The 23,547-nt window shown below is 41.0% G+C and overlaps 2 protein-coding genes across 3 annotated transcripts; both read left to right on the top strand.

The window, feature by feature from the left end:
* The first annotated feature begins 224 nt into the window (after window positions 1–224).
* On the top strand, window positions 225–6,853 carry snip1 (Smad nuclear interacting protein). The gene is made up of 3 exons (XM_048558012.2): window positions 225–495; window positions 1,666–2,273; window positions 4,114–6,853. Exons 1-3 carry the CDS (start codon window positions 256–258, stop codon window positions 4,370–4,372), a joined length of 1,107 nt encoding a protein of 368 aa, XP_048413969.1. The 5' UTR covers window positions 225–255; the 3' UTR covers window positions 4,373–6,853.
* Window positions 6,854–11,776: 4,923 nt separating this feature from the next.
* On the top strand, window positions 11,777–23,068 carry meaf6 (MYST/Esa1-associated factor 6). Of its 2 annotated transcripts, XM_048558220.2 has the most exons (8): window positions 11,777–11,967; window positions 13,873–13,988; window positions 15,468–15,555; window positions 15,645–15,690; window positions 16,308–16,503; window positions 17,040–17,069; window positions 20,811–20,844; window positions 21,607–23,068. In XM_048558220.2, exons 1-8 carry the CDS (start codon window positions 11,878–11,880, stop codon window positions 21,613–21,615), a joined length of 609 nt encoding a protein of 202 aa, XP_048414177.1. In that variant the 5' UTR covers window positions 11,777–11,877; the 3' UTR covers window positions 21,616–23,068. The 2 variants fall into 2 exon arrangements, with proteins under 2 accessions (XP_048414177.1, XP_048414178.1); XM_048558221.2 differs by lacking the exon at window positions 17,040–17,069 and having other exon boundaries at window positions 11,779–11,967; window positions 21,607–23,061.
* The last annotated feature ends 479 nt before the right edge of the window (window positions 23,069–23,547 follow it).

The raw sequence follows: 23,547 nt of genomic DNA, 5'->3' as shown, positions 1-23,547 counted from the left end.
GGAGACAGGCAAGAACAAATAAAAATAATAATAACAAGAAAACATCAGCAAGCATCTCTGGAGCAGTGTGTATTGAGAGAGGTGATGCAGCGATTCATGAATCTAATATTAGGAGGGAATCATTCTGCAGTTGCCTGTCCAAGGTTGGAGCCAAGAGCCTTGGCTGGCTGATCTCTCACCTCTGCTACGTGACCCCGGAAGTGTTCTATTCGCTGGCCGGCAGTGTTGTTCCGGGTCGGTGCCACAGCCGGGAAGATGGAGGCTCAGGGCCGCCGCCGGGCCTGGCACAGCCCCGAGCCTGGGCCCGCGACCGACCGCCACCGATTGAGGATCAAGCGAGAGGGGGCAGTTGGCCCCAAGCACCGGCCCTCGAGTTCGGGCTCCTCCGGGGGCAGCGTCTCTCCACCTGAGCACTGGCAGAGCCGCTCCCCGGCCCGGAGGAAGCCGGCACCCGAACAACAACAACATTCACGGCCCGGGGGCAAGTTGAAGCGGGTGAGTTACCGAGTCAAGCCGGTAATAATAATAAAACACAAATCATTACTGCAGCAACCGTTCCCTCGCATGACAGGAACTGCAGCCCCAATTCAGCCACATCATAACTGAGGAAGAGGATTTAACTTTCACGTCAATCTCACTCTAGTGTCATTGCTAAAGAGAGTGTGTGAGTGAAAATTCAGTTCCTCGGTGAGCGCAGGAAGGAGGGGAATTTGGTGCAATGAAGAGGCAGGTGAAGTATTATTAAAAAGTTCCATTAAAGTGCATGAGGAATTGTTAATAGCAGCAGAAGGGACCTGAATGAGAGAACACAAGTTTAAAGGTGTTTGGCGAAGACACCAATACAAATTTCCTTTCATCCAGAGTGAGATCTTATACGCCGAAAAGCGCTGCCTGACAGGGTAGCAGAAGCAGATTTGATTTTCACTTTTTGGAAGGAAACTGAATGATTCAAAAGAGACATGAGTTGCAGCACTGTGACTGGTGAATGGGACTGATTGGATAGCCCTCTGAAGGTGCTATCTGGCTGAATGGCCTCCTTAGTTGTGATTAAATTTGATTCTAGATTCCTGTTTTAGTGGTTAAAAGTTAAAATGATCACCCTGGATGTGAATTGTGTTCTGTTGTGAAGCCACAAGGTTTAATGTGATAGTTAAATACAATAGTTTATAGTTAGCTTTCCAGTTCATGTATTTCACGGATAAGTTAATTTGGCAACACAGCACAGTAGTTAGCCTTGCTGCCTCCCTGTGCCAGTGATCCAAGTTTGATTCCAACCTTGTGTAGAGCTTGCACATTCTCCCCATGCCTGTGTGGGTTTCTGCCTGGCCCTCTGGTTTCCTCCTACAGTCCAAGTGTGCAGGTTAGAAGGATTAGCCATGCTAATTTGCCCCACCTGTTGAAGGATGGTTAGGCTAGATGGCTTGGTCATGGTCATCGTGAGATTATGGTGATAGGATGGGGGGGTGGATCTGGTGCATCTCTGACTCTTCGGAATGTTGGTGCAGACTCGGGCTGAATTGTCTCTATCTGCACTGTGTGGATTTTATAATTCTATGATGAAATAATAATCTCCGCTAGTTACCATGTGAAGTTTTTATACCAATTGTCTCATAATTTCAGGCCATGCCATGGCATGCAAAATTTAATTTTTCTCATTCCGTTCAGGAACGGCATGACCATTCTCAACGGGATCATGCTGAGAGACGACACAGAGACCACTCTAGTAGAAATGGGCATCGGCGCAAGAAGAACAGTGACCGAGAGCGTCACAGAGAATGTTCAGACCGGGGCCGAGGCCACAACAAAAGGAATGGTAGCTCTCACACAGAAGGTGGTACAAGTGGCCGAGACAGGGAGGCTCAGCTCCTCAGCACTCAGCAGGCCGAGCGAGAGTACTACAATGAGAGAAGGCGTCAAAACCGCAATCAGTGTCCCCTGCTCAGTGATGAGCATCCTGCCTCTGAGTCAAATAACAGCCAAGCTCATAGTGGCAACACAGCCCCGGTGAAAGAGGAGCCAAATTTTGAGCTTTCTGGTGCCCTCGTGGAAGACACAAACACCTTTCGTGGAGTGGTGATAAAATACTGTGAACCGCCCGAGTCCCGGATCCCAAGGAAACGATGGCGGCTTTATCCGTTCAAGAATGATGAGCCTCTTCCAGTTATGCACATTCATCGTCAGAGTGCCTATCTCTTGGGCCGACAGCGGAGGGTCGTGGATATCCCAATTGACCATCCTTCCTGCTCCAAGCAACATGCAGTGCTACAATACAGGTTGGTGTTTAAAAAGCTATTAATGTAAGCCTGTGGGGAGTGGACCTAACTGGATTGCTGTGCAGGGTCCAGTATGGACATGTTGGTTGAATGGTTCCCTGTGCTCCCTTAAATGACAACTTTGCATTGTTCTGACATCGGTTAGTCTGATGCTGATCCCATTGGATTTCCTGGTTGCCACCCTTCTCCTGTAGGATTGGTTTTCTTTTATTTGCTGTCCAGGTTTCTCTCTCCCAATTTCTATTATAGGAAGTAGACTGCAAAATGATTTTTATTTCCTCGATGTTCAGCAGTCTTCCCCGGAAAGGCAGTTTGTTAATATTAAATAACTACTTTAAGAAAAAAAAACTAAACAAACATCCCATTAAGAAATGAGCTTGTGGTCACAGTGATAGATTCCTCACTGAGCAGTACCTGTAAAGGGTTTGATGTTTCCTGGGACAGGGAAAGTGTCTCGGGCAAGCAGCTGCCAAAATCTAATTTATATCCTGGAGCTAAAGAAAGACCTTATGTTCCCAAGTCACCTTTCCTGGTCTTGGGTCATTGCATATAATTTTATAACCAGTCGAGCAATTTTGAAACATAGTCACTGTTGTATTTTAATAAACGCGACTGCAGTTCTTGTAGATTTAACAAGTACAGTTTTAGGGGTGGAGCAGTAAATGGGAAGCAGGCAATATTTATGGAAATGTTTGTCTTAGGGCATTAAATATGTTGAAATACTTTATAAGTGAGTGGATTTTATAGACTGATACTTTTGTGTTTGATAGGCCATAGCTTTTGTCCTATTCCACAGTCCGGTCCAAAAGTGTTTCGGCTGTCTGTTACCCTTTTCTCTCTCTGAATCCCGTTTTGAAAGTATTGCCAACACCCTTTGGTACTTCGAGGGAAGTACTTAGGTGTAATATTAAAATTAGTGCGTGCATTGATCATCTGATTTTATTTTTCTGGATTGAACAAAGTTAATGAGCAACTTTGCATAACATTTTGTGCTGGGATCAGTTTTACCAAGATTAATTTTATTCACAGTCAATTGCTTCTTGTTCTTGGTATTAATTAACCAAGATTTTTTTTTCAGTCATAGTCATTAGGGGGTTGAATGAGCAATTTGTCCTATTGAGTTCATGCTGGCTGTTTGTAGATCAGTTTGATTTCCAGACACTTTTTTTACCTCTGTTATCTTGTAAGCTCATTTCCCTCAAATACCATTCAACATTGACAAACACTGTGCAGTTGTATTTTGCTAGGAGAAATTTTATAGGTTGTTTTTGGTACTTCCTCTGCTACAGAAGTTTTTTGGCCCCATTTCCTGTTTTCATCTAATTCTGGTGCATTTAGCGTTCTTGTTTCACCCAATCAGCATTCCAGTCTCTGGCAATGCTGCTTAAGCTTGCCTGCATGCGGATGAACACAGACAGCTCAAAGTTACTGTTTTGCAGGTTCTTTTTTCTTTCCCTTCCACATGTCTTTGTCCTCATCTTTTTTATGGACTATTGCTGTCCCTCCCACAGTCGTTCTTTTAAAAAAAAATCATAGTTTATTGTACCCATCACTGATGTCTGGACATGCCTGTTAATACTGTTAATTGAGGGACCTGGGAGCCTTCTGGGAACACTGGGTCTTCAATCCAATGGTCAAGGTTAAAGCTACAGTCTGCATCTCACTGGCCTTTCTCATGGTGTAACTTTGGATTGAGGTTGTTAACTCCTTTAACTTCTTTCTTCTAGTAAAACCTCTGTATAGTCCTTCCTGTTTTCACGAGGCTGGAGTAGAAATATAAACCTTGTATCACTGAATCGCAGATGGTATGCAGCATAACTTGCTGTTTCTTTCCCTGCAGACTTGTGGAATTCACACGGAATGATGGCACACCTGGCAGGAGGGTGAGACCGTATATCATCGACCTGGGTTCAGCCAATGGCACGTACCTTAACAATCAACGCATTGAATCACAGCGATATTATGAACTCAAAGAAAAGGATCTGCTGAAATTTGGCTTCAGCAGCAGGGAGTATGTCATTCTACATGAATTCTCGGATACTGCTGAGGTGGATGCAAAAGAAGAGCAGCATGACGAGGATGAGGGAGTTGAAAGTTAATATAAAACCTTTCCCACTTTTTCTTTTTGAAATTGGAACTGCAGGTTTACTTTTCCTTTCAAATGTGCAGGTAAATAGTTCTACTAGAATTGCAAGGACCAGGTGACAGTTGACCAGTTTCATAATTTGAAGTCCAGGCTCACTCTTTCAGTTGTGTATCTTGACTCACTCTCATATTGTCAGTATTCTATTATAAACCAATATGATATTCGAAGAACAAAGTGTGGCCTGGTGAACAGAATTGAACAGTATAATCCCTTCAGACCAAACATTTAGCGCCCTATTTTGAATTTACGTTTCACAATCTGATCACTTTGCCTCCAGTCTGGTACTCAGGTGGAGTCACGCGAAATAGTGGCAAGAAACTACAGAGTTTACTGTAGTACCTTCAGCAGAACAGCTACTAAACTGTCAACGCTGTTGGAGTATGTGATGGTTTTCATTATATTTTGATTTTTTTAGGTGGAGGATAATAAGCTTCGTAAGCAAACTATTCTACTGGACTGTTTGGTCTTGGAACGTCATCAGACAACTGCATGTCGTTGCTTCAGGTCCTTTCATTCATCTGTTGGTTTTTATTCAGGTTTTGAGATTGTGCTGCTAGGCTGAAACCTATATAATTACTTTCTTTTCCTGAAGCAGATTGTAAACAAGTTCTGTGCTTTTCTTCATTGAAAACCTCTTCTGTACACGAGTTACAGAAATGGACTTTTCAGAATCCCTTTTGCATTCAATGGTTAATTAAGGAAATGGTTCAAAAATGGCCAAGAATTTATAATTTTGACAGAAAACATTTTATGCTGAACCCTTTTTATGAAAAAGTGCAGGAATTTTTCCCCTACCCAGGAGTGATTTATGTGTCTGAGTTGGATGTTTATCTTGCAGGTAGAGAAAAGGTTGAGAACTTGTTTCACAATAATGCACTGCACATAATTATGTGTTGCCCCAGCCAGCTTGGAGTTAATTTTCAGGTTCATTGTTTGCACCAGGAAGCAAGAGGAACAGCAATAGATTTTTCTACAGTGAACCCCAATAGGTGGGACCAACTGTGTCGTGGTCTGTCTGGTTTGATTTGGAATTAGTCACAAACTTGGCTGCACCTGACATTGAAGGGAACACTGATAAATGATGGAAACACATTAGCTACTTATCCCATCTGTAAGATGGGGCCTTTGACCTATACTTTTCCTTGTCCCTACATGATGGATGTGCTTGCCACTAAATGCCATCCCTCCTGCTTTCTCTCTGAAACAAGTTGCATTGCTAGGATGTCACTGGCTCAGAGCCAAGTCATTATAATGGTTGCTCCAATGTTGATTGGAAATTTGGGATGCAGTTTTTTGTTGTAAACTTTAAAATCTTTGCACTGCCCATCACTAAAATAAAAACCTAGTCGCGTCTGATGTTGGATTCTGTCAGCAAGATCTGATTCCCATCTCTTATTATTTAGCAGTCTGTTGCTGGATTCAGGCAAGAAAGATTTGGTTTAGGTATATTCTGTGAAAGCATGTCTGTGCTTTTTTTTTAGTTTCTGACTTCAACTGGTTGTATGTGAAATATTCCAAAAACATTTGTTTAAATTTTTAGCAGCTGTATAAAAGCTTGTGGAGCTGAAATGTTAATCTGACACTTTTTGTCACTGCACATGCTGCCTGACATGCTGAATGCTTTTTCACCTTTTCTGTTCTTAAATAAGTTTCATAAGGTTGATGGATTTCCCAGTTAAGATGCCTGGCTGTCCTAGACAAACACTGCATCCAACACTGCTTCTGTAACTGCTTAGAGTGAAGCTATTTAATTTAGAGGGTGAGGATGGAGCACTGCTGTTGGGCACCTTGTTTGATTTGTACTTCAAACTCACTGGCTACATCGGAGGTCCCCTACCCTGACTCGAAAGAGTTTTGATGCTGTGTAGCCTGCGTGAGAGGGGTAGGAAATGTAGTTGCACTTGATAAACATGGCATCTAAGGAGTTTGTTTTATTTTAAAACAGGAAAGCGGGTAAGATCTCTTTTTTTTCCACAGTTTTAATGTAATTGCACGCACCTAATGCGTATTGACCTTGAAAGCAACCAGTCGGGGCAAAAGAAAAATTTTGACTATTTATTTTCTACTTACAAAATTGTTTTCTTTGTTAACAAATGTATCTGCTAAAATGTTAATAGATTTTCATACCAAAGGGCTCAAATTTACCCCTCCCAATGTAGTCACCAAGCAAAGAAGTGGTCAGATTGTTGCTAAGCAACAGAAGAATGATAATGAACAATGACACATGCTTACCTTTTGGAACATTTTGTTATTAAATGAAAATCTGTTTTAAAATACAGCTCAAATTATATTTTGTTGTATAAAGTAAACCGGTGTTCTTGTAGATTGTAATGTTGACTTTGTTACAATCACTCCTATGTTTTTGGCAGTCTGTGTCATTTTTAGTAAAGTAGATTTCGACAATAGTTTTCTTGTGTTTGACCGCCTTTGTTACAATTATCAACCATAACATCACATAATTTTCTCTGGGGGGAGAAACAGGCTCATTTTAAAATGAAACTTGATTATCTGATTTTCGGGGGCATTGATAAGTGTGTGGCAGAACGTGCCTGGAATGCTTTTGCTGTTAAATTGGAGATGAGATGAAGTCACCTGGTTGCATGACAATTGAGTCTCAGCACATCCTAAAATGATTGGAAGTTCCTAATGAGTTGGCAGCTATTTACAAACCTTCAATGAAAGATGTTATTGCGTTGCCTATCATGTTTTGTCTTTCTTTAAAAAAAAGTTTTCCATTGTCTTTTGAAAGCTTTATGCCAATTCAAAGAATGCATCAGTGCCCAAGTATGAAGACTAAAGAAATAATGTTGGCTATTTACCTAAACATGTCAGCACTTGTGCGTTTCCCACAAGCATAATAGTATAATGGTGTGAAGAGTGTTTTTGTTTTCCTCTTTACATCAGGGAAAGAATGATGACCAATGCCCATACCTAAAATAATGATATTTTAGGGTAAAAAAAAAAACCCTGAAATAACTGAGTTAACACAGTGTGGATCTGGAGGAACACAGCAGGCCTGGCAACATCAGAGGAGTAGGAAAGTTGACATTTCGGGTCAGGATCCTTCTTCAGGAATGGGCACTTTCCTGCTCTTCTGATGCTGCCTGGCCTGCTGTGTTCCTCCAGCTCCACACTGTTATCTTTGACCATCTGTGGATGTTGGAAATCAGAAACAAAAACAGAAATTGATGAAAACGCTCAGCAGATCTGGCAGAATTTATGGAGAGAAATCAGATTAATCAGTTTTGAGTCCAGTGAACATTCTGCGGAACTGATGGTAGCTAGGAAAAGGTTGGGTGGAGAGGAGACCACATCGTAAGCAGCAAGTACAGTAGACAAAATTCAGTGAGGTGCTGGTATATCACTGCTTCACTTCAAGGGTTTGGGGCTTTGGATGGTGAGGAGGGAGTAAGTAAAATGGGTAGGCGCTTGACAATTTGCAATGAATGGAAAGGTGCCATGGCGGTGTAGAGGGAAGGAGGAATGGACTGGGGTGTCCCGGAGGGAATGGGCCTTATGGAAGGCTGTCAAGGGAGAGGAGGGGAAATATGTGTCCTCTACATTGGAGAAACGAAGCTCAGTCTGGGTGACCATTTTGCAGAACACCTACATTCTGTCAGCAAAACGACTCTGAGCTTCCAAATGCCTGTCATTTTAACACACCACCATGTTCCCTGGCCAACATGTCTGACTCGGGCTCGCTGCAGTGCTCCAGCGAAAGTCAGTGCAAGTAGAAGGGCAGCACCTCAGTTTCCCTTTTGGAACTCTGCCACCTTCTGGACTTAATGTGGAGTTCAACAATTTTGGTGTTTCTGCATCTTTTTCCATGTCCTTACCCCAACACCCACACACCAAGGCTTGTCGTTACATGGGCTGCTGCCACACACAACCTGTTATCAGCCATTATAGCCCCCATTAGCAGCTATTCATTCCTTGGGCTGACCTTTATCCACTCCATTGTCTGTCCAACTGTTTTTCTGTCCCTTTGGGTTCAATCTCCGATGAAAGTATTTACTTCCAGCATTTGAGTCCGTGTTACGATGTGTTTCCAGTCCTGTTGTATGAATTCATCACATGACATTAGCTATTACCCTGTGCCCATATATTTGCACCAAAGTTAATTTTTTGTCTGACCTTTGTCTATGCAGTACCAATAGTCGTAGCTATGATGCCAGCTTGCATTTGTGAGTTGATAGTACTCGACATTATTGCTTCACCATCTGCTGGGTTATCCAACCACTTAGCTGACAAGTAACAAAACCAAAGTTAACCTAATTAAACTTTCAGCAAAAACTTCAGACAACAGTCTAATTTCACCTCTTTCTCAAATGCCCAATTTGATGGATGCAACCTCAGAGTCCTGGTTTCAAGTACCATCTTTCGGTCTAAAACCATACTATTCTGTCCCTGAAACATTGCCTGTCTCCATTCTTCTTCACCCCCTTTACCAGTGATGTTCTCTTGTTTCAGATGAACTCCTCATCTGTCCAATCTCTACTCAACCAAAGACTTGCCGTCCATTTATTCCATCAAAAATATCCTCAATAACTTACAATCCTATTTTGGCAATAATGCGAAGGTGCCCTGTGGAAGATAGCAATGGACAAGTCAGGTAGATACAAAAGCTGTGACAGCAATTTAACCTGTAGAACTGCAAGGTGATCTGTTGAGGAGGTCAAACAAGGTAACAGTATGCATACCTGATGAACGAATGAGAAATAGTAGAGTGGAAATAGTCATAGAGACGGACAGCATTGAAATAGCCTTCGGTCTAACATGTGCATGCCGACTAGATATCCTAAATAAATCTAGTTCTGTCTGCCAGCATGTCGCTGATATCACTCTAAACCCTACCTATTCGTATAGCCATCCAGATGCCTTTTAAATGTAAGAACCGAAATAACTGTGGATGCTGTAAATCAGGAACAAAAACAAAGATGCTGGAAAAGCTCAGCAGGTCTGGCAGTATCAGTGAAGGAGGAAACAGAGTTAACGTTTCGGGTCTGGTGACCCATCCTCAGAACTGTTCTGAGGAAGGGTCACTGGACCCGAAATGTTAACTCTTTTCTCCTTCACACATGCTGCCAGACCTGCTGAGCTTTTCCAGAAACTTTGTTTTTGAGCCTTTTAAATGTAATTCTACCAGCCTTCACGTCCTCAGGCAGCTCATTCCATCACGGTCTGTGTTAAAAAGTTACCCCATGTCCCTTTTAAATCTTTTCCCCCTCATCTTAAACCTCGCCTTCTAGTTTTAGACAGCCACACCTCAGGGAAAAGACCATGTCTGTTTACCCTCTTCATGCTCCCCATGATTTTATAAACCTCTATAAGGTCACGGCTCAGCCTCTGACGCTCCAGGGAATATAACCCCAGTCTATTCAGCCTCTCCCTCCAGCTCAAATCCTCCAACCCCGGCAACATTCTTGTAAATATTTTCTGAAACCTTTCAAGTTTCACAACATCCTTCCTGTAGGAGGGGGACCAGAATTGCACACAATATTCCAATAGCGGCTGAAACAATGTCCTGTACAGCCGCATGTCACCTCCCAACTCCTGTACTCAATGCACTGACCACTAAAGGCAAGCAGACAAAATGTCTTTTTCACTATCCTATCTACCTGTGATTCTGCTTTCAAGGAATTATGAACCCACGCTCCGAAGTTTCTTCGGAGGAACTTAAGAAACCTTGCAATGAATATTCACAGAGCTGTCAAGGTGAAAAAAATGCTTTCCTGTAGTATTCAATGTATGGACTATAATAATGGGAACGTTATGCTGGAACCATACATTAGTCCATAATTTGAGTACTGAATGCAGTTTTGATTACTTCATTATAGAAAGAATCCAGTAATTGGAACTGTGTTGTGTGTAACACACCCTCCAGTCCTGGTTTCTGAAGAAGGGTCTTTGACCTGAAACATCAAACTTTCCTGCTCCTCTGATGCTGCTTGGCCTGCTGTGTTCATCCAGCTCTACACTTTGTTATCTCAGATTCTCCAGCATCTGCAGTTCCTACTGTCTCTTTCCAGTCCTGGTTATTTTGTTTATTTATTGTCACATGTATTCTGTTACAAAATACAGTGAAAACTGTAGTATTGCGTTGCTGCTCTCTGGCGCCATCTTAAAACACAGAAAAAAAACAAAACATAGAATATAAAGGCAGAAAAATAAAGTTCAACTTGACAGTCCTTGTAAAGAATTCCGTCATGGGCCTGGAGAGACAAGCTGTTGCTGCATTGCCAGATCAAGAGCCACCATTCTGCGGCGCCATCTTGCTTCTACCGATACTGCAGCCACCATAAGTCTTTGCTGGGCCTCCCCAATGCAGCTGCCACCGATGACGCCAGGGCCTCCATCAGCCCAAACTTTTCTTTGCTGCCACCGCCAAGAGCCCAGCCTGGGTCCACCTGACTGACGCAGCAGCTACAGATGTTGCCAGGTCTCGTACTGGGACCAAATGGGTTAAACAGGAAAATTGCGATAACAAGTGGTTGGAATTTTTGGGAAGGGATCAGTGGGAAAAAGGCACATGATTGAGTCAGAGAATAGGTACACTGCAGTGAGGCTAACAGATATACTTGCCGGAACATGAGTCACCACTCTGTGGCTGAGAATGGCAGTGTATTCAGTGTAAATCACTGTCCAGTCCTGACGGTGGTGGTGCATTAGGCATAACTTGTCTACTCCTGAGAGTCAGGCTGAGTTAGTGTAAAACACGTCGTGTCCTCAGGGTGGTAATATATTGGGCATAAGTCAATCTTCAGTCCTGGGGGGGGGTGTAATGCATTCACGAGTCCTGACGGTGGCAGTGTACTCTGTAATTCACCCTCGAGCCCTGATGGGGCAGTGTATTCTGTGTAATTCATCCTCCGTTCCTGATGGTGGCAGTGTACTCAGTGTAATTCACCCTCTATTCCTGACGGTGGCAGTGTACTCAGTGTAATTCACCCTTCAGGCCTGACGGTGGCGGTGTACTCAGTGTAATTCACCCTCCATTCCTGATGGTGGCAGTGTACTCAGTGTAAGTCACCCTCCAACCCTGACGGTGGCAATGTCCTCAGTGTAATTCACCCGTCAGGCCTGCCGGTGGCAGTGTACTCAGTGTAATTCACCCTCCATTCCTGATGGTGGCAGTGTACTCAGTGTAAGTCACCCTCCAACCCTGACGGTGGCAATGTCCTCAGTGTAATTCACCGGTCAGGCCTGCCGGTGGCAGTGTACTCAGTGTAATTCACCCTCCATTCCTGATGGTGGCAGTGTACTCAGTGTAATTCACCCTCCAACCCTGACGGTGGCAATGTCCTCAGTGTAATTCACCGGTCAGGGCTGCCGGTGGCAGTCTTGCCCAGGCGGCGCCCCCTACTGGTTGGAGGTCCATCCTGCGCCCTCCTGCCGGCCGCGGCCTGAAGAAGCGGTTATACCCCCCAGCCCGGGCGCTGCTTGCTCGCCAGCTCCGACATGGCGATGCACAACAAGGCGCAGACCCCACAAATTCCGGACACCCGGCGGGAGTTGGCTGAGCTGGTCAAGAGGAAGCAGGAGCTGGCGGTATGTGAGCCTCGGATGGATGGGGGTGGGGAAAGCAGCGGGTTCGGCGGGAACCGGAGCCAGTGCTCGAGGCCGGGGAGGCTCAGGCAGGAAAAGCCGGGGAGAGCCTGGGCCGCAGCGGGTCGGGGAGGCGGTTGAGGACGATGTCAGGGCCATGTGGTTGGTGGGGGGGGTTGGCCCCAGGTCTGGTACTTAGGAGATAGGGAGAGTTATCCAGTGACCCTCCACTTGTGTGTGGTGGTGGGGGGGGGGGAGGAAAGGGTGATGTTGGAGCTGGTGTCCCTGCCCTGGGGCATCAACAGCGGGCACCCTGGGTGTGGGCTTGTGTCATATCGGACAGACCTGCAGGAGTGGTGTGCATGTATTTGTTGCTCATGTCCCTCTTGTCACACGCCGCACAGTGAGACATTATTCTCGCTTACACTGTTGTTACGGTCAGTGTAGAATGTGTGGGGTGTCCCAGCCTTGTCAACACAGAGAACCACCGCTTTCTCCGTTCAAGGCTACATTGAGCTTTATTTTTTTTTCCCCCAGGCTTTGTTGGGCAGAGTGGGAATTTCAGTTTCCTCCCCCAGCGACAGATCTAGTAGGGTGGAGAGCTGAACTGCTGGGATTGCAAACTCTGAAACAGCGATCCGGTGTGACACAAATATATGCAAGTGTCGGTTTATCTGCAGCTGAGTGAGGGACATTGACAAAGATTTTTACTTGCAACAACTTTTATTTTCCTGTGCAGGATTCTCAGTGATGGGTTTGTGTGGTCCCTGTTTATGTTTTTGTGTGTTTGCTGTGACTGCCATAATTGGTGAAGTATGCAAGGTGGAAAATATGGGTATGCAGCTTGTAATAGTGCCACATTCAGAGATCAAGGTAAAGCCGTAGATATTTGGTATGAATCGTTATTAATAGATGTGAAAAGAGAGAAATCAGTGTGAGACGATTTGGGCAATTTGAGGCTCCTGTTGCACTTGTCGAATGTGGCATCTGAGTATATGTTCATTGACCTTGTTTACTCATGGGATGTTGAGCTTCCTTTGGCACCTCATTCAGGACCACCAGTTTGGTTCATTGCATCGATCTCTACCTCTACTTACCTTTTGAACCTTGTCTGGGGGCAGGGATGGGGTGCCTCCTGGCCTCTGGTGATACAGACCACCTTTCCACTGCCTTCACCAGAATGTCCTGTGAGGCATCTGAAAGTCACAAGCTTTCTTTCTCCTCTCTTATGCCATTACGCTTCACGAGGTCAGAAGCTCTTTGCCTATGACTCTTAGCATCTTTTCCAATCCCAGTACACAAAAGTGCAGTACAAGCTTTGTATGTGCTCGCCACTTGTGCTTTTGACTCTGCTAATGCATTCAACTAGTGCACGAAGTGATTAGCAATGATTGGTTATACACAGAAATAAATCCAAATGAACAGGCAGCACAAAGTTTAAATCAAAGCAAAATACTGTAGATTCTGAAAATCTGAAATAACCACTGAAAATGCTGGAGAAAGTCAACAGGTCTGGCTGCATCTGTGGACAGAGAAGCAGAGTTAAAGTTATGAGTTTGGGGTGACATGTTTATTCTAAAGAGGCCTATTGTATTCAAGATGTTTACTCTGTTCTCTGTGTAGACCTGTTGAGTTTTTCCAGCATTTTCTTTGTAACTCAAAAGGTTGTAATTACATTACAAATAACACATACTGGCTAATGGTACATCACAATTCCTGTGTCTGATTTTCAAAACTAACCAGTTTAGCTCCAATTGTTGTGAATCCCAACAAAAAGCATTCATTCTCTTTCTTTGTCCAACTGTTTTTCATAATTCTTTGAAATAAACATTACAACAAATCTTCATAGCAGGTCATTTTTCTTCCCCAGCAGTTTGATAAATATTTTTGTAACTTTTATTTCCACAGGAGACTTTGGCAAACCTGGAACGTCAGATCTATGCTTTTGAAGGAAGCTATTTGGAAGATACACAAATGTATGGGAATATCATTCGTGGATGGGATCGTTACTTGACCAATCAGAAGTACGTGTATTGACTTTGTGTTAATAGAGCTGTCAAAGTGACTCAACCGAAACAAATTTGGCAAATTTTCGAGTCCATTCCTGTATAATTCACAGGCAATATTATTTCACTTTTTAAAGTCTGCTTTTTGAAATGTTGTTAATTTACTGCTGGAATGGACATTTTGCTTATCATACTTTTCAAACAAATGGATGAAAAATTTTGCGTTGTGTGAATTTAAATAGTTTTGATTTTACTTTCTGAGGCCAACTGTTGTACATTGAACTTTCAGAATTCTCAAAAATAAATGCAGACAGTTCTGTACATTAAAAAAAAGTAATGAATACACCTAAATAGGGTTTCTAGTAACCTGTTCCTAAACATACACTGAAGTACATAGCTGAGTTGTGGTGGTCTCTGGATGAGTCTCTGATTCCTATCATGTTAACTCACCTGAAGATGTGTTATTACTTGGGACCCCTACAGTTGGCGTTGTCAACTCTGAGTGAAGGCCAGGGAGTGGTACGCCAGGACTTTTGCTGAACACCGTGTGCTGACTGTTCCTGGAACGTACATCTGTGTAGAGTTATAAAGTCATACAACATGAAAACAGTCCATGCCAACCATGTTCGTAAACTAAACTACTCCCACTTGCCTGCGTTTAGCCCTTCTTCTTTCATATTCTTTCATATTCATGTACTTAGCCAAATGTCTTGTATCCACCACTTCCTCTGGCAGTTCCTTCCACACATAAACCATAAAAAAAGGATCAGTTGAAATCCCCACAAGTTAACAATTTACTGACATTAACGACCTGAGCTGACAGTCAAAGAATGACAAATTGAGGGCACGAAAAGGTAGAATTGTACGCAAGCAGCATTCACCACCTTCTTGAGAAGTTTGAAGATTGTTGTAGGGTGAGAGAGTTCTCCTCGGAGAATCTTAGTTTCTTCTCAGGGCAGTGCCAATATCAAGATTGAAAGTTGTACACTTCAAAGATTACTGACTCTGTGATTAAAGGGATTGTGTGAATTTATATTTTTGGTAATGGTGGCCTTAAGCTATTGGTAGCATTTTGTTAGGAATGGAGGACATTTTACAATAAATAGTTGGGAGTACCATTATGTCTCATTTCACATTTCAGGAAGTATTTTAACATCCCTTTATGGTTACTGTTTTAGTTGAAAGTTACAAGTGTCGGGTGCATATATGTTTACAACAGCAAAATCAATATTTTGTTTTCCCTGCGTTTTCTTTGACTCATATCCTGTGGAAGCTATATCACACTTAAGTGGACACCTTACTCCTGAAAATCTGCCAATGCAAGTAGTTACACAGTTGATGGAGAGTAACTCTTTGACGTTTCTCCTCCCTGTTAGGAGACACCTGGGCTGTACTTAGCAACTGGCTGGTTAGGGAAGCTGCGATCATAGCATGATCACAAGGGGTAAATTCCTTGGGTAACATCCCTGACCATTGGTTTTCTCTGTTTTGTTTCAGAAACACTAACAGTAAGAATGATCGAAGGAATAGGAAGTTTAAAGAAGCAGAACGTCTCTTTAGCAAGTCATCCGTTACTTCAGTAGCAGTGAGTAAAATAAACTTGCACTTAATTATAAAATACTTGCAAACACAGTTTTAGTGTGTTGTTTAACAACAATTCTATATCTCTTGTAGGCAGTTAGTGCTTTAACTGGTGTTCAAGACCAAATGGTGGAAAAGCGTAAGTTTTTGAAATAAGTACCCTTTCCTATTGAGTATAATACATACTTTACCACCTGAAATTTGATTGAAACTAGATGTTGTACTGGGGTTTTCTAGTCTGAAACACTTTAATAAGGAGGGGAGAGTGGGTTTTGGACCAGCTACAGAAGAACAGAGATGCTTAGGTTAATGTTCTGTTGATCTCGTTCCACCGTGTAATGTGTTAAACTAAACATATCTTTGAAACCCTCCAATCTTCGTTTTATTATTTTCTATTTTCATTACGTTGTCCGTGAAATCTAAACGATTGCAATAAAATTGGGAACAATAAGAGTATATAATAATATTAAAATCTTTGCAAAGTTTCGTAATGCCAATAGTACGTTTCATTAAGCCCGTTTCACAAAATGCTTATATGAATTATTTTACAATTGGAAGTAAGTTGGAAAATGTTCTGAGATATTTATAATGCCTAAAAAACTGAAGCATTTCACCAACATTTGTTAACTTGAATAATTAAAGGTCACTGTGCAATTGACATTGTTTCTCTTACTTGATGTTGGGGTGATTTGGGAATTGCACTGGCTTAAGCAAATCTGCTTTTCTAATCTGCATTTCGTGTGCGAAACACATTAGGTGAACCGGGTAGTGGGACAGAAAGTGATAATTCTCCAGACTTCCAGAATCAGGAAAATGAACCTAACCAGGAGGACACTGAGGAACTGGATGGATCACATCTGCAAGGAGTGAAGCCTCAGAAAGCAGCCTCTTCCACATCATCTAGCAGTCACCATGGGAGTCACAAGAAAAGGAAAAACAAAAACCGACACAGGTAATTTGTGCAACAGTAGTTCATGAGGTTGCGAGATGACTGGGAAAAAGTGGAAGAGTCTTGTCTGTCTTATTCCTTAGGAAGCTTTTTTGATCACAATCATGAAAGTAAGAGAACAACTTGTTAGTAATAGAGCACATTTGAATTAAATATGACTACTTTATTATACAAGGAACATTTTTTGTTTGGCATATGTTTATAGGCCACAGCTCCCACATCAACTGTGTGCTGTATACTACCCACTACTCTGTTGTGTTTTAATTAAAGTAGGTGTTTAACTAAACAAGGTTTCATTGTTTCCAAGTAACAACTTCCTGAGGAAACAAAAATATCATTGTTTTCAAGAAATTATGACTATCAAGGTAAAAATAACAATTTTTGAATAGATTTATTTCTGCGTTAAGTTTATCTCATAGCTAGCGGTCTCTCACCCATCTTGTTTAAAAATACAGCGTTCCAAAAGGTTTGAGACTCAGGTTTGCTAACTGGTATGTTAACCTTTGTTGCTTTCTTTCTTCTTTTATGCTGCCATCCAGCCCATCTGGCATGTTTGATTATGACTTTGAGTAAGTTTGCTTTCTATCAGTATATGTGCTGTGTTTTTTCCAGTATTCCCTTGTACTGTGATGTGTAGACTGTAGACATGTTTGAAAGTATTGCAAAGTACCTTTTGCCACTAGCTGCTGTAAGTTTGGATTTTTGCCTATGTATGTTAGGGCCACGTAACTGGAAAAATGTGTTGATTATCGAACAATTGATGTTTATGATATGTTCTGAACAGCTGTCACAGTATGACACCACTTGTTAACTTTTATGTTAAATCTATTAAATAGTTTGCAGGCAGAAGTAATTGTTGACAGTGGTTTCTCCTCGCAGATGGGCATCAGTAATGTAATACAAGTAGTGCAGCAACCATACATTCATAATAAATCTACAATTCAGAATTTCTGCCACAAGAGATGCTCTGTGTTAACTATAAAGATATTCAAATGGAAAACATAGGGCAATGTTGTAAATTTAGAAAGCTGATAGGACTTTGGAAATTGACAATCCTCTACAGTTTCACAACAAACCCTAAAGTCTCTTCTATCTTTTGAAGTATTTAATCACAGTGGTTTGCACCTGTTCAGCATTCAAACCAAATTTTAGCTGAAACTAATGAAGTGGAAATTTTCTTTCTCCATTGACAATGAATGAAATATAATTGTGTTGATTCATTTCTTGACGGATATGTATTCACAGCCCGTGATTTGGCTGAAAATTAACTTGCTATCAAAGGTAAAATGGCCACTAAGGAATCTGTAGAATCACAGAACTATTACGAAGCCATTGCATCTGTACCAGCAGTCCTTTGCACATTATGCTTAGTGCCATTTTCCTGCCTTTGTTTCATAACCCTGTGTTTTGATTTTATTCAAGTAATCATCCAGTACCCTCTTGAATGTCTCAATTGAACCTGCTTCCACCACACCTCTCAACAGTACATTCCAGACCCTAACTGGTCACTGTGCGGAAAAGATTTCTCTTGCAGTGCATTTGCTGCTTCTGCAACTTTCTTCTAAATCTGTGCCTTCTTGTTCACAATCCCTTTGTAAATGGGATTGGCTTCTTGTATCTACTGTCCACTACCTCTAGTGACTTTGAAAACATCAATCAAATCTCCTGTTAGCCAGCTCCTCTCCGTGAAAAACAGTCCTTAGTTCTCCAATCTTTCCTCATAACTTTTACTTACGTCTCTGCTTCTGCACACCCTAAAAATCACAAACAGTGTTTGTATTTTATCTCCATATTCTTTCCACTAAACTGTATTATCACTCAATTGTCTGTATTGAACTTCACATGCCACCTACTTGCTGAGTCCACCAATCTGTCAAGGTCCTTTTGAAGCATTAAATTGTCCTCCATGGTTAACAGATGTTCTAAGTTTTCGATCATTTGCAAACTTTTAAATCGTTCCTTATAGACTGTGGTCTAGATCGTTAACTTTTTTTGTGGGAAAAGTGATGGGTCCCCCACTTAGCCCTGGAGAAACGCCATTACAAACCACCTTCTGGCCAAAAAGACATCCGTTACCCATTGTACTTTGTCTCTCCTTACTCAGTCAGTTTTCTAACCAGGATGCCACTGTTCCTTTTATTCTGTGGACTCAATTGTTACAAATCAGTTGTGTAGCTTTGTATTAAGTACCTTTTGGAAGTCTGCCTACACCATGTCAAAACCGTTATCCTCACTAAAAGATAATAGGAACTGCCAGTGCTGGAGTCAGAGATAACACAGTGTGGAGCAGGAGGAGTACAGCATGACCCCGTTTCTGAACAAGGGTCCTGACCCGAAACATCAACTTTCCGGCTCCTCTGATGCTGCCTGGCCTGCTGTGCTCCTCTAGCTCCAGTGTGTAATCATTATCTTCACTAAGTCTTTTTTACCGCTACAGAAATCACAGCAACTTTTATACATGATTTTTGCCCCTTAACTCCATGGTGTTTATCTATTATTAACTCACATTTACCCATGTAACTATTAATTTTATTCCAAAGTGTTGGTGGTAGGAAAACCTCAAGAAACAATGTTAAACTGATTGGTTTATAATTGCTGAGCTTATTCTTAAAACTTTTTTAAGCAAGATTGTAATGTTTGCAATTCTCTAGGCATCTGGCACCACTGTTGTGTCCAGAGAAGACTGAAGAAATGTAGCAGTGCCTCCACAATTTCCACTCTCATTTCCTTCTGTATCTGTGAATACATCTCATCTGGTCTCTGTACCTTAGCTACTTTAATTACCAGTGCAACCTCCATATCGGTTTTGAACTGTTCCAGTGACTAAATGTTGTCTTTTGTCATCATAGCCTAGGTAGCATTGCGTTCTTAGTAATGTCACATGCAAGATATTCATTTAATACCTCAGCCATGTCCCTGCCTCCACGTGTAAATCTATTTTTGGTCTTAATAATCCCAACTCCTCATTTTACCATTGATGAGCCTGCAGAAGCCTTTCAAATTCTTTATGATGTTAGCTGGCAGTCAGTCTTCATGATCCCTGTTTGGTTCTCTTATTTGTTTTTACACCTTCCTTCTGACCCTGGTTCTCAATTGCTTTATCTACCAGACACTTGTCTTAAGCCTACTCATTCTTCTTAATTTTATTCTGTTTCTTCATCTTGGATTTGATTGCCCATTCTACCCCTTTTGAAGTAAGATACTTGATTGTGTCTGAAATATTTTTTAGCTAGATTTTTCTGTCAGCTTTTTGGTCCTGTCTATCTCACCCAGCTCTGTTGTTTCCCAGTTGAAGCCATCGCTCCCCAGATAATTATTCTTACTCTGGTTTGTTCCTTGTTCTTTTTCACCATCATCCTAAATCTTATGATATTTTGGTCACTGTCCTAATAATGTTCTGCCACTGACAATTGATTTACTTGGCTCACTTCAACTAGGTCAAGCATTACCTCCTTTCTTGCTGAATTCTATGCATAGTACTGTAGAAAAGTCTCCTGAACACAGTGTAGGAATGCTTATCCTCTTTGCTGTTTACAGTACCAATCATCATAGTTTACTTTTGGAATATTGAAGCCTGCCACGATACCCATTCTTTGCATTCTGTAATTTCTTTTTGGATTTGTTCCTCCACATTCTCCAAACTATTTCGTGTCCTATCGACTACACAGTGCTCAGTAATTATAACTTTTATGTTTTTCGGCTCTAGCCATAGGTGTGATGGATATCACTACCTTCCTCCTTTCCCTGCTTCCTGATGTTGAGCTTTACCCGTCACATAAGTTATAAGCTGGAGAACAACTCTTCCTCAAACCCAGAGGTGTACTTAGACTTGGTAGTTGGCCCAGGAATGACGGTGTTTTTCTCTTCATATTGGATTGAATAAACATTAATAGAGAAAGCAGTCAGTTTGAAATGTTTTTCAGCATCAATTTCTAAACGGGTCTTTTCGTATTGGTAAGTTCAGCATTGGGGAGTTATTTTTGTTCTTTGTTGGATTGCTGGAAAGACCAGTATTTGTTGCCCGTGCCGAGTTGCCCTTGAGAAAGTGGCCTTGAACCACCTTCTAAAAATGATGCTGTTTGCAGCATATAGGTGTTCCTGCAGTACCATTAGGCAGGGAAGTAAAGTAACCAGTTGCAGAAAGGTGACTACTTAGTGCTCATTTACTTAGACAAGACTGGAAAATAAACTCCTGAAGCTAAAGTGTTTGGTGCTATGTGCTCCTGTTCTATATCAACAAATGGTAAGTGTTTTGACTTTAAAGAAGATAGTACTGCTTTCCAAGGTTTAACACTTCTGTTTAATTACAGGATTGATATCAAGTTGAATAAAAAACCAAGAACTGTGAGTACAACTTATACTTGATTTTTATTGCTGTACGTTTTCAACGTTCTAGAATAACAGTGAAGTTAGTGAAGCTGCTGTAGATTTTGAAGCATAATAATTGATTGTCATGGTAGTAATTTAAGATGAGGAGCTAACCCAAAATGCTCCTGTAATGGACAGACCAGGTATTTTGCTATGTTAAGTGAAAAAAGTTCTTTGATATGGAAAACTTCTTTGCAACAGGTCTCTATGGCCAGCAGAGAGAGCTCTGTGTTCTATGGAGTTGGTGAGTTGAAGACCTCTCTCTCTGGATGGAAAGAGTAATGTTGAAATCCAATGTGTTGTCCTTTGTCTTAACTGCATTGGGGAAAGTATTGAGTGCTGTTCTGCACATGTTAAAATATGTTAATATAATAAATTTTATACCAAGATGTATATTGTATGTGAGTTGAAAGTAACATGTAGACAGGTGAGATTTTCTTGCTTTAGCATTAAAATGTAAATAGGATCTGGCCAGAAGGAGTCTAATCCAGACTGGATTTAGTAAAATTGAGTGTCTAATTATGAAACTAATCTTCAGATTAGTGATATAATCAAATATATATTGACTGTTTTACATTCAAATTTGAGCTTCAGTGCTGTTGTCAATGCTTCAATGTAAAATTTTTGAACCTTGGTTCCCTGCTCATTTATCTGGTCTGAACATTAGTGCCTTGTTGCAACAGCTAACAATACTTTGATCTTTGATTTAATTTTACTTTTTTAAAATTATTTACACAGGATTATTAAAGAATCTTTCAACAGTTGCAGTTGTCATGATCCGGGTTTGAAGAACATGGACATACAGGAGCATTGAGAGCATTTTGCTCCAGAAGTTCGCAGTAATTATTTTTTACAAGAATCAATACTACAACGAAGCAGCTGTGCCTGCTCATGGTGTTTGAGGCCACCTTGCATCTTTACATGTTGCATTTGATCTGTGTTTAACTGAATGTTGCTATGTGGTTACAGTCCAATAGTTATTTGTATAAGTACAGCACGCGCTGGGTTTTATAGTCGGTCTAAACTGTCCTGGGGATTTGGGGGGTGGGGGGGGGGTGGGGTGGTATTAACTGACCACTTTTAAGTCTGTTGTGACTCACTGACCATTTGATCTTATCAGTGACATTTCATGAGATTATATTCTTCATGAAATGTGAAGGGTTTTTGATTTAGTATAATTCACTTTTAAATCTCTTGTCGGAAGTTCCTAAAATGGGAGTGATGCCATCACTATTTCAGTTTTTGAGTACGAATGGCAGGTTATTTTTTTTCTTTTTAACTTGTCTTGAACTTCATTCAAAGTTTTTTTTTCTGTGCTGGATTTTGTCTTAACTGATTTGATATGCAGGCAGAATGCACCTGTTTGGTATCAAACCTTGTGCACCTCTGAGAGAAAGTGACAGAGAGAAAATGACAAAAGGCTTTAATTTCCAGATTTTTCTAAATAGACTCAATGGAGTTAGATTTAATAGCAACATGTGGTTTTATTTTTTTGAACCTGTTATATTTTGTCGTGCTTTCAATATTGTATGTATAAATACTACCTTTTAATTTGTACAATTATGACTTTTTTTTGGACAAATGGCTTTACTATTTTTTTTAAGAGGAAATATGGATTTGTGACCATTTTGTATTAAAAGAGTCAAATATAATTAGCTGTTTGTTGAATTATTGCACGCAACTTGTAAACAAAAATACGAACAGGGTCAAGAATGAGGCACATATGACATTTTTGACGATGTGAAATTTAATACTAAAGCAATCTATAAAATACTAAATCACTACATATTTAAAAAGTTCAATATGTTTAACCTTGTGCGCTCTCTAGAACTTGTCAGCCTTTGCACAATGTCTCCATCCTCACTTCTTGAATTTTGAGGTCACACATTTCCTTCAAATTTAAGAATATGACTTGAGCAGTGCTTTAGTGAGTGCTAAAGACCTCTGGGCTTTTGGTTGAAAATTTAAACCAAGATTTTATCTGTCTACTTGCATAAGTCAAAACAGCTTATGATCATTTGTCTCATTTCTGTTTGTAGATCCTTGTCATCACATTGTCTACTGGGTTTGCACATATAAATAATAATTGCATTCTGAAGTAATTCTTTGACTGTCAAGTGTTTAGTAGCATGCAGTAAAATCAAGTTGGTTAAACATTTTAAGATACAAGGTATAGATTTTTTTTTTCCCATTCAACATCATCTTCACTAGTTGACACTGAATCTCTACTCACCTGTGTCAAGTGTTTACAGATGGGGTCATTGATTTTCTTGAAGAATCAAAGGTGTTGTGTAGCATTACACTGTTTCAACAGCAGTTAAATGCTGATTATGTATTTTGTAACAGAGTTTTACTAGTCAATGATATAGCTCTGCTTTTTAAAACATCGCAAGGTTGGGATGCCAGAAGTAACCTGTGGGAGGAATAGCCAAGTGCTCTACTGATATTCTCAGAATCTTGTACCTAAAAGACACTAAAATAAAACAAACAATTGTGAATGCTGGTAATATGAAACAAAAGCGGAACAGTTACAGTCACTGGACCAGAAACATTAATCCTCTTTTTTCTCGATAGATGCTGTAAGACCTGCTGAGTTTTTCCAGCACTTTCTGTTTTGTAGCTGAAAGACTGTCTTTGGCCTACTTGTATTTAATCAGTAGGCCAATAGCCAAGGAAATT

Source organism: Stegostoma tigrinum, chromosome 24, assembly GCF_030684315.1.
Source record: "Stegostoma tigrinum isolate sSteTig4 chromosome 24, sSteTig4.hap1, whole genome shotgun sequence".
NCBI classification, from domain to species: domain Eukaryota; kingdom Metazoa; phylum Chordata; class Chondrichthyes; order Orectolobiformes; family Stegostomatidae; genus Stegostoma; species Stegostoma tigrinum.
This window is presented reverse-complemented; position numbering and strand designations above follow the sequence as displayed.